The sequence below is a fragment of the Barbatula barbatula genome, assembly GCF_947034865.1.
Source record: "Barbatula barbatula genome assembly, chromosome: 20".
Classification (NCBI taxonomy): domain Eukaryota; kingdom Metazoa; phylum Chordata; class Actinopteri; order Cypriniformes; family Nemacheilidae; genus Barbatula; species Barbatula barbatula.
Window position 1 is genome coordinate 20,341,254 of NC_136783.1, and position 11,821 is coordinate 20,353,074.

Here is an 11,821-nt window from a genome sequence, read left to right on the forward strand (position 1 = left end):
AGCCTTCGCCATAGGAGAGGCTCGGAAGAACATCCCGTGAGCTTTATTCATATTTAAACGTTTTTATAAACTGAGCCGATTGTAGGAAATCGTGCATTAGATCGGGAGACCCGTTTTCACTCTCGATCACACATAAATAAACTCACAGCAAACACATCCACTTCACTCTTGACTAAAGAATGAAGACTATTCATATATGGCAAGCCGTTTTGACATAAAATACGCCTGGCGGTACTAGTCAAAATTCAATTCAATTCAACTTTATGTATTTAGCGCTTTTCACAATGTGCGTTGTTCCAAAGCAGATTTACAGGGGAAAATAAGAAAAACACAAAAAAGGTCAAACACAGTACATGAATTGTTATATAAACACCTAGTAAATAATATCTGGTGGTTTATTTAGCATATTTTGCATTAAGTGAACGCTTGGCTGTAAAGATGTGTCTTTAATCTGGATTTAAATTGGGCGAGTGTGTCTGATCCTCGAATAATATCAGGAAGGCTATTCAGAGTTTAGGTGCTACGTATGAGATCATTAAGCTTAGTCAAAAATCCAATTCCAGATTTCTCTTCTGTTATTTTGAGTTAGTTGCAATTGGAATTAGTATATCTACAATGTGATTATGACTAGTCATAACAAGCAATGAAGATATCTATAATGATATTTTGGCTATTCATAAAATACATTAATGCTGTTTTGACTAGTCATATTCTTCCATTGACTTCAATTGAAAATTATTTTTATCTACAGATATCTACAAATGTGTTTTGACTGGTAGAAACTGCAATTAAAGATATCTATAATTCATTTTGTACTAGGCGTCATTCCAATTAGAGATATCGTGAACTACTTTTTACTAGTGACAATTAAATTAGAGATATCTCTAACTGAGTTACCACCAGTAGAAATCATAATTACACATCTGTAACTGGTCTTTGACTAGTCATAATCACATTTAAGATATCTTTAATGAATCATTTTTAAAGATGTCCAAAAGCACATTTGCAGATATCTGAAAGTAACTTATTACTAATCTTATTTTAAATGTAGATAAAACTGTGCACATGTTCATTGTTGATTATTAGTTATCGATGTCAATAATAGGCGCAAAATCGAGTTACTAGTGACGAGCATCAGAGTTTGGTTTAACTCATTTTTTAATGGACTTAGTCAAAATCAAACTAAATCAAAATATAAAGATTATACCTACCCAGGTTATTCTTTACGTTATGTTGGTTGCCCTGCTGAAAGAATTGTAGACCCATAGCTGCCCAAAACACAATGGGAACCAATAGAACACTCATTAACACATTTTATAGAAACATTTATAATCGAAAAATAGGCTATTCATATGGTATTTTAATGGAAACCATAGAATTGATGTACTCTTTTTTCAGCAGGGTGGGTTTATGTAGAAATAATACATCACAAATAAATGACTTTGTGAAGAATTCTATAAATGAGCTGAAAGATATGCTGTGAATATATATGTTTTCATCAAATCTAATGTTACTAAATTGTAAAACAATTGTAAATGTAAACAAACATTGTTGGCCTACATAAGAATGTTAAAATAAAAATGTTATACAATATTAATAATAGAGGTAAGAATAACACAAAGCTAAACAGTTCCTTTGTAAAAAGTTTGGCGCCCACCTTAAAAATAATTTTTGTTCACCTTTTATCTCATATGAGCCGGGCCTGGTACAAAGACATAATAAACGCACACAAAAGTAACTTTTTTTGATATACATAAAAAACTAATATATTTTCTTTATAAAAAAGACAAAATACAAGTCGACTAAACTAAAATACAAACAGTTTTTTCAACTTATCCTTGAAATAATTTTATTCCTTTATATGAAGAGCCGATATTTGCATGGGTACCAAAAAGGGATACTGGAACAAATCCTAAAAAATCAACATCTCCATTTTTCTTCTGCATAAGTCTCTCTTATTTTCTCATTTTAACCAGTGTTGGGTGTAACTGTAATTTCATTACTTTTCTCCTGGAAAAAGTAAAGTAAGGGATTACTCTTTTTTTCTTGTAATTTAAGAACAGTTGCTTCTGATGTAATTGAGCTAAATACTGTGTAATATATACAATAGTGGAAATTAAATTTTAAGTCTTACTTTAAAACATATGCTTTAAAGTTTCCTTCTCATATTTGTGATACTTTGGTCAGTTAATAAGAATACTTGATGTAGTTTGATATAATCTATTTGAATGAGTTTTATCCTTGAATCACTTCTAAACACAACTAATGTAATGTTGATGTAGGATATAGAAAGGAATTAGTTCATTAAATACTTTTAGATGAGTGTACTTTGTACAGTAATCTAATAACCCTATTGAATGTACTAGTAACTAGCAACAAAGTTCAGAGTAACTAACCCAACAATGATTTCAACCCATCACAAAATGAACACAGTGCTGAGTATAAAGAATATTTTAATCCATTTTATAAACAACATTTACGTAGCAGCATTATTCAGTAGATTCTGAGGTATTTTGTGAATTCACAGAGAAATTCGCTCCCTCATCTTATTTCATACACATCCACACACACAGACATTCATAGTAGCTAAACATACACGCACACAAATACACGATTCAAACATCAAGAGTCCTGCGTTCAGTCCTATACGTGTTCATAGGGCTCTCTCTCTCTCTCGCTCTCTCTCTCTCGCTCTCTCTCTCTCTCTTTTAGTGGCTTGTAAGGCTGGCACTCTCAGTGGTGCAATTTTGGCTGTAAAAAGGGAAAAGAGAACAATTAAACACAATGTTTGTCTTTTAGCAATATATCATATATGAGCGCAATTACATTTAAAATGCTTTACATTTCCTATTGTACATCATGTAACATATTGCTTTTATAAATCAATTACCCCACTATAGAAATATAAAGGAAAAATATGTTTATTATAGGAAAATATAGTCATGTTCCCTCACCTTTTGTGTGCTGAGTTTCTTCTCCCCTCCGACAGAGAGTCCCGACCCCTTGCTTTCTTTCCAGGGATAGAAGCCGGAATGAGGCGAGGTGGGCAACCGGTGGGGTTTGGAGGGGGGAGACGAGCCGCTGTCTTTGCGTTTTTTCCCCAAACCCTTGTGATCATAGCTGGCCATCCTGCTGTGCAGTCCTGAGTCCACTCCTCGGCTGTGCGGGGCACCGTCTGGGGGTGAGTGATGGGCCGGAGGGTAAGTCTTTTTGAACGCCCACGAGGGCGGGACGTGGGGGTCTGAGGGGGTGAGATGTGGTCGCGGCTTGCTTCCTGGCGAAAGCGAGCCGTTGGTTTGTCTGTGAGAGGGCGTCGGTGGCGTTTTGCTAATGAGAGGCCGCCCCTTGCTCTGTGACACGCAGTTCTTGTCCGGGCTGACAGTGTCCGACTCGTCGAAAGAGGCTTTGCGTTTTCGCAGTGCAGCGGCGTCCGCAGAAGACGTCCGCTCTGCTTCCCTGAGACGCGGTTGCTGCTTGCATGGGCGACCGACTGGGTTTTTGGGCCGCCCGGGGCCTGACTGAGTTGGAGCCCGACCGAGTTTACTGGAGGGGGAAGTGGTCGATTGGCCACCCCCAGAGTTCTCTGATTGACTGTATGACTTGCTGGTGGAGGAACTCTGCGGGTTTGGCTCCTTGCTTGGTCCGTGGGAGGAGTAGAAGGAAGTCTTGAGAGAGGTGGAGTTGTGACTTCCTGTCTTCAGTTTGGAATGCTGGGAAATGGAGGAAGGAGAGGCGGGAACAGCGGCAGGCTTGGTTGGGGGACTCTGGGACTGAGAGTCGGATGCTTGAGGTATTTTTCTGTGAGGAAGGGAAATGACAAGTCACATACAGCAGTGGGGATCACATAGCTTTAGTCGAGAGTCAATGGTTTAGTTAGGGACTGAAGTGCTTAAACAGATAATAGGGATTAACCTTAGATCTTCCCCAGAGAATAGAACAACAACATTGAGCTATAAGTGGTTGTTATAGGTAGAGAGCACCTGATGAAGTCATTTCATATTTGCTACCATTTTATTTCATTCCAAAATAGAAAAGAAAGATTGTGGAATTGTTGTACAAAAATACTACGATAATATATACAAATTTGCATTAATAAAAATGTATAATATAATTTGATTCTCACAAGTAATTATAAAAAAGTAATACATTTTTTGTAAATTGAAAATAATTTTAAGACCCGCATCATTTATTTTAACTATAAAAAAAACTAAAACTTGAATTTAATTCGACCTTCTTCCGCTGCGTTTTAAGGGACTGAAAATGCACATTTTTGAAAACGGGTCTCAAAGTGCTACTTTTTGAAAACGTTGCCGTTTTCGTCTTCATGTAAACTGCAACACATAGTTTTCAGAAAGTTCTGAGGTCACTCGCATACGTATTACGCATGAGTATAGCAAAAACAATATGGCGGCATGTATTAACGTTTCCCCAGCAAAATGTGGATTTGCTGCACCAATGAGACAAGCGGAGACACACTATTAACATTCGCAAGACTTTAAACGCACGTCAAACAACGGTTTAAAAAGCACTTTTGGCTTATAACTGTGCATTTGCCACGGCATGTTCTGTTTCTTTACTCAACAACATCGCCATCCACTGGCCTGGCGTGCATACTATAGCGTTTTTATCCATTTTCCTAAATCCGTGTAAATGCAAACCGTGTGTACGTGAAACTTAACAAAAACAAAGGAAAAAAATCTGTTTTCATGGCGTGAACGTGGCCTAAAGCCTCTAGACAGAACCTGACATTTCTTAATGAAAAAAGACGTTAATCATCATTTCCCCTTCTTAAGATCTAATAAGCATCATAATTTAACAGAAGAATAAAGATTCTTACCTCCACAGATGGGCACTGAGGTGGTTCTCCACCATGACACTCATGGCGGACCGTAGATGATGCAGCCGTCGATCAAAAGTGAAGATGCCGTGGCCCAAAGAATGACTCCCAAACGAACAAAGCTGTGGAAGAATCAGCATATTAAAATGTGGAATAACTGTGTGTTCACATAGAGCGCGAATGAGGCGTCAAGCGCGAGTGATTTACATGTTAAGTCAATGCAAAGACGTGATAGACGCGCTTGCGGCGTGAATAGCGCGAATGAGGCGGCGCGAATGACGCGAATTACGCGAATAGCGCGAATGGCGCGAGTTGAAAAATCTGAACTTTGGCGAAAATTTGCGCCGCGTTAACCAATCAGGCGCCTGCTCTAGTAGTGACGTAGACGACGTAGTGAGCAGAGGCAGAAATAAAAAATGGAGGACAAGCTCATCTCAGTGTGTGGACACCCGGAGCTATATGATACGTGTTCATAAAAATAGGAATAAAAAGGATCTTGCTTGGAAGAAAGTGAGTGAGATGGTCGGAGAATCCGGTAAATTGTAAAAACATTTTCGTGAAGCGAATTTCACTTGCGAATGACGCGAATTTCACTCGCGAATGACGCGAATTTCACGTGCGAAATGACGCGAATTTCACGTGCGAATGACGCGAATGAAGCGAGTAAACACAAAATGTTCAAGCATCCAACTACTCGCGAATAGCGCGTTTTTGACGCCTCATTCGCGCTCTATGTGAACACACAGTAAGACTTCCAATTCAAAGTATTATCCAGTTTTATGGCCCCACTACTATAGTAAGAGTAATGCTGTGTGACACTGTGTATGATGTTCGGACATACCGCTGCTGGTTTGGGATGCCATGGAGTTGAGTGCCAGTCTGCCAGGTCATCGTTGGCCTCTGCTTCACTCTCCTCGCCTGAGAAGTGGGCCTGGGCGAGAGGAGAGTGTGGATCATCTAGATGGGGTTTCTCGTCCTCTATACTTTCAGATACTGTCTGCGTTCTGCCAAAAGGAAACGAAGTTAATGGATACAGTTGGATACAGATAACATCCATCAGCGATTGAATTCAGTCTGATGAAAGACTTTGCCAGTAATTGGATTTTGTTTAATTGCTACCAAACTGTAAACTATATGCACCTGGACCACAAGCGTTGATCAAACATTCACATTTACTTGAGTATGTTTCTTTGCTAAATCCAAAACTAACCTGAACGCGGGGCTGTTTGTAAGAGGTCTCCGGCATAGAGGCGGTGCGGGTGTATCTCTGGGAGGCTCTGGGCTCATGGACTGAGCAGCTGAACCCTCGAGGGCCTGAGAAACTCTTTCACGAGCCTTAGAAATCATCTTCAGCTCTGCCACCAGCTGGTCGAAATTTTTACTCCTGCCCTGGACCTTTCTGCGCTGATGGATGGAATGAATCTGTTGGGCAAAGGCAAGTAGTTATTATCAGAATTCAGATCTTTCTTTGATGAATAATATCATCCATAAAACATATTCTATCTGATGTGAACCGAACAACAGAGGCTGATGTGCTTTCATTGTGGATTCAGCTGGTTTGTAGAATATTAAGCACACATTTAATGTAGGGTTCAAATGAAAGCTGGTAACCTTGATGAATGCCCAGGACGAAAAATGTGTTATTCTTGCAATACGCTCCATCAACTAAGTACAGGTACTGTAACCAGGGAGTGCGTTCTGGTTTTTCAGTTTTATTAAGTAGGACAAGCATGCTTTGGCATTAAAAACTAAGTGAATCTGTTCATAAGTCAAACAAATATTCGTACATGGGGCACAATCCATTATTCAGTAAATTCTCCTAATCCTTCTTGTGCATATTTTTCCGTCGTTCCAGCATAGTTCAACGATTTAAGTGTTTTACCCAAACCATCATTCCAACGGTCAATCGCAAGCAGCATCGCAAAGTTGGGTGGTTGGAACTACATGTCTAGAGATGTGGTTAGAAGCATATCCCTTGATATTATGACATTACATTACATAGACTTACATGCCTTTGAGCAAAGCAAGCAAGCCACATGCAGTGCATTCTATATCCATCATTCTAAATATATACAAATTCAGTTTGACATCTTTTAATTTGTCAAGAAAAAAGTGCTGTTTTGTTTGAAAGGTGCTCATGCGTTTGTTCCTATGTGCTCTAGGACCCTGGGGAATCCCAGGGCGCCGTGACGTAGGAGGAAAGTTATGAATGAATCATATTGTGAAAAATCAATAGAGCAAAAATATGACAACAACAATAGCTTTAAGATGTAGCGTACATTATTTACAGCAATAATGTGACATTAAATCGTTCTGAACAGATTAAGCTAGTTAGCTTCTCAAATGATGCATAATACTATGGTGATTTACCAGCAAGTTATGTCGGTGTCCGGGAAACGCACCCATGGCTAGTAATATACGAATTTATTTTACATTCATTTATATTTTATGTATGATTTATGTATGCATAAATAAATATGGAGGATCGTTCAATTTGTCAATATGATTCGTTTTAGAGTGGCAGTCTGTAAGTTATTTTGAGTAAAAAGGAAATCAAACCAATTATTGAGCAAATACATGAAAGAACGGTGTTTAAAAGTGTCACTACCCTTGCTGGATTCACCACGGGAAGCTTGTAATAATGTTTTGCAATTTCCCCTTTCGGGAAGACTTTTCCGGGAAATCCTTATTTGGTGTCTTTCGTCTATGGGTCATTTCGTCACATTCGTGAACAGAATGATGAGGATCCAGCTGCTAGCCCGCGTGTGGATGCTGCGGGTGACAGGGGTGGTAGCATTGCACACACACATTTTTTTCTTGGACACTTTTAGTATTATTTATGGTACCGTTTAGTACTTTAGTAGCAATGCTGCACTGACATCTGCGGATTCATCAGTTGTGAAAACTGATGAGAGTTTACAGAGAAAAAGGGAATGTGATTGGACTCATGCGAAAAAAAAATGTATATTGGCAGACATGGATTTATTTCTTCTGAACAGCACATGTAAGACATTTTAATATTTCAATAGATAACACAGAAACTGTGGTGCACTTTTAGTGTTACAGAAGGGTACACAGTTTCATCGGTTGTTCTTTCTCTCTTTGTTATGTTCATTATGATAAATGTAACTTAAGCCCTTTCTGCACAGGATTAGTATTATCTGGGGGCCTTGTGCGATTGAGAAATGACCTCCCCACATCTGTATTTCATGTGAAGCAGACGTACGGGATAAGTGAAGCCTGTGATTTTACTCAAATTTACAGACTTATTTCCCGGACATGACATAACTGTCGGCCCGCGGTCGCGTATCTTCTGTACGGTTCACATTACGGTAGTTTCCATGAGATAACAAAACGACTCCCAGCCAAAACGGCAGTTTTGCGCTATTTGGGTCGGTTTATTTTCTTATTTGTTTTGTGTTATATAATCTGCCATGTTATCTGTAATGTTTATCACGCGCTACTGATGTACAGTGAAGCTTCTTACCGGTTCACTGTGACAGGCCACACGTGACATACGACTTAAAACATCAGACTCATCCGCGAAGTCGAGCAGTGGCGAATCACAGCTCACGTAAAGAACATACCTTCACACATCACTTGCAGTAGCAATTATAAACTGAGATGGCGACAAAGAAGCCAATCTTACAGACTGCCACTTTAATGATAAAATAAAAAATATATTATATTAAATTATTAAAATTAATTAATATTTTATTGTATATGAATTGAAATAAATAAACCTACTCAACAGTTGATTCTTTGCGGAGGTCTACCGGAAGTTAAGTTTGAAACTGTCTGTGGTTAATATGCTTCCTGTTAAATCACATTTATGGAAAAAGGGTGCCTTTCATTTTTGGAAAAAATCTCTTTCATGGATAGATGTGTGAGGTTGACAAACTAACAGGCCCAACGAACTACTAACACCACACAAGGATTTATGAATATTTTGATAGCTGTCTGTGCGTTTATTTACGGTATGGTGTTAACCATTTCAAATCTGGTTTACTTGAAACTAAAGTTTTCTTCTGTCACCGATGGAACAGAAACCTGAAGAAAAGCAGTGCTCCACAAATGAACAGAGGCTTTTCCTGTAACCACTTCCCCACTTCCTGTCAGTCATGTCCGTGTAACTTCCTGTCTCTTTTTAAAGACCAAAACTTGCATCCATCAGAAAGGCTTCAGCCATGAAAAACTAATGTAAGATCTTCACTTCACACAGATAACATATGAAGGTTAAATGATGTGTACGTGCTGCTCAACTCACATTGCAGGTCAGAAGTCGAGTACACACTTTTTTTCTCTCTGAGTCCATCACACCACAGTGCCTGTCAAGGTCACATTTTTCTGCAGAAGAGACGTTTTCACCATCATTTTGGTTTTACAGATCAGAATACCTCGGGCAACACTTTCAAAATTGAAAATTCTGGAAGTACTACAAATTTAGTGTCAGCTGGGACTTACTGGGGATCTTGTACGACCGTGGTCCACGGGGGTGCCCGGAGATGTTGGAGGCAGAGGTTGCTTCCCCTTTCTGGGACTGGGGTCTTTCAGTCGAAGAAGGTCGACTGGGCGAAGGGCCTCCGTGGGGCCATGGAGGGTCTCTGTGAGTGGGGGAAGGGGAGCTTCGTGGGGGTTCAATGGGTGGAGGCTGCTTAAAAACCGACGATTCTGAATGACCCGAGTTGGTGGTCTTTTCCAAAGAAGAGTGCCTAGATGGATGAAAAACGTATATGAGTGCAATTCATCACCTCAATCATTCACTTGATTTATCTTAAACGTAGACAAAAACACGTCAATCTTACCAAACGCCATCTTTGGCAGGCTTTGAGTGTCTGAACTGCGGCGGTGTGGAGGGGGACTGCGGCGACGCCCGGGGGGGCCCGACATTCTGGTTCCTCCCACTCCAGGAAGAGGTTCCGTGGGAGGGCGGAGTGTGGCCGTGGCGGGGTTTTGGCTGCTGAGGTGGAGGTGGGGTGGAGCGGAGGTGTGCATAGAGCTTACCCAGAGGTCCGTGTCTCCTCTCACAATGCTTCTCGAACGCTTGAGGCTTCACAACCTGACTGCAGTGGCCACACACGACCAGGTAGAAATCATCGTGTCCGGGAAAGTGACCGAAGATGGACATGTCTGCAAATTACACAACGTGTGTGTCTTTAAGATGAGTCTTGTGCCACCCCACCCCCAATTATACGTTATCCTAAGACGCCAACGTGATCTCTGCAGAACTAAAAAACTGACCGTTTAATAACATTTCTGAAAGGGAAGTTTTTGTAATTTCTCCTGAGAGATTAAGTAAACATCCAAATGCAGATAGGGATAGTTCACCCAAAAGCGAAAATTCTCTCGCCGTTTATCCGCCCTCTGTATGACTTTCTTCAGAAGAACACAAAAAGGACATTTTAAAGAATGTTGGTAACCGAAAAAAAGGTGATTCCCATAATGGGTACTGCCGTTGTTCGGTTACTAATATTCTTCAAATGATCTTCTTTTGTGTTCTGCGGACGAAGACCAAGTCATACCGAGGGTGAGTCAATGACAGAATTTATCACTTTTGGGTGAACTGTGCCTTTAATACTTCTGGTGTCTCCTCATATGAAAAGATATATAATACACACCCTCCTTTCGCAATGTCATGGTTTCCGCCGACTTCTTGCCATTCTTGCTGTATTCATCTGCATCGGACCCTACAATACAGAAATAAAAGCATGCATTATTATTATTATTTAAAAAAACATTTTTATCGTAACGTTCCATTATATCAGAACAGATATCTTCAGTGATTTTAAAAAGGGACGTTTTTCCTCAACCACCGAGGGCACCAAGAGGGGTGTGTCTTCTCCGATACCTTTCAGTGGCTGATCAATATAGGTTTTTTGACCGAATGCTTTCCTTTAGCAAATGAAAAGTAGTATTGCTTTGGGAAGGGAAAGTGTAGCCTACTTGACACCCCAGACTGAAACACTAATGGGTTAACACTGGGGCCGGTGTTAATCGTGGCTCTGTTATAGTAAAGGTGTAGTAAGGCATTTGTACACAGATTTTTAATGTACATGTAAATGTTCTGGACATCTGTGAACAGTTCTGTGGGTGGGTCCCTGCGAATGTTAACTGGTCATTAAAAGTATCACCGCACCGGGATCACGGGTTACTTCACCCCGGCTTATTTAAAGCGCGAGACGATACGAACGCGGAACACGTTCCATTATGACGACACAGATCCGCACGTTTGATGCTCAGGGGCAGACGGACCAGGATCCTCCCCATAAAGAGCAGTTATAATCGTCTGCGTCCCAGACGATCGAGCGATTATTGTTTTAAAGGGGCTCACGCGAGCATTTGGCCCATTTAACATGTTAGCAACACCGTAAAACTCCTCCTCCATGTCTACCAGCACCGGCGTCTATCAAACATCAGCGGCTGGCCAGTAATGGAGAACCAGAAAGTTGTCTCTTGCACACTTTCTTGCATAAATGTCATCCGTGACCATTCACATCCGCGGAGTTCAGCCGAATGCACTGCGAGAAAAGTGTCTTGATCGTAAAGCCATAAGTCGCGAGGGTTTTCTTAAACCTGTGTTTAAAGAAGATGAAGAATAGAGTCCAGTAGCTGCGAGAGAGAGAGAGCGCGCAGGCGCGTAACCCGGCCGGCACTAGGACCCGTCGGGTTCTTTGTTTGGGTAACATGGTTCGGGATGCCGTGCCGTTTCCACGGAAAATAAAGCACATCCGCGAGACTTTTTGGTGGTGGATGGTGAAATACGGGCGAAGAAGTGCTCACTCACCCCCCGATGCTGTCGGGTTGGCTCGTTCCGTCCAGGCGCTCCAGCTTTGGCCCACGAAATCATCGAGACAAGGCACCCGCCGTTCCAGAGCAGCCATTACTTTAACTGCGCGTTCACGCACCGCCATCATCACTGCGCGGCAAGGCGTTGACGTCACATCGCGCGTGCCCGCGAGCAGAGGGGGATCTGCGTGCGCGCGC

At 41.0% G+C, this 11,821-nt stretch overlaps 1 protein-coding gene across 2 annotated transcripts; it reads right to left on the reverse strand.

Annotated features, from left to right (window-relative positions):
- Nucleotides 1-2,435: 2,435 nt before the first annotated feature.
- On the reverse strand, nucleotides 2,436-11,751 carry atxn7l2a (ataxin 7-like 2a; the record flags this gene model as incomplete). 2 transcript variants are annotated; one of them, XM_079483839.1, is made up of 10 exons in its annotated part: nucleotides 2,436-2,751; nucleotides 2,955-3,798; nucleotides 4,838-4,959; nucleotides 5,679-5,841; nucleotides 6,048-6,259; nucleotides 9,105-9,184; nucleotides 9,302-9,549; nucleotides 9,643-9,967; nucleotides 10,456-10,524; nucleotides 11,622-11,751. In XM_079483839.1, 10 exons carry the CDS (start codon nucleotides 11,749-11,751, stop codon nucleotides 2,734-2,736), a joined length of 2,211 nt encoding a protein of 736 aa, XP_079339965.1. In that variant the 3' UTR covers nucleotides 2,436-2,733. The 2 variants fall into 2 exon arrangements, with proteins under 2 accessions (XP_079339965.1, XP_079339966.1); XM_079483840.1 differs by having other exon boundaries at nucleotides 9,643-10,065; nucleotides 11,622-11,728.
- Nucleotides 11,752-11,821: the final 70 nt, after the last annotated feature.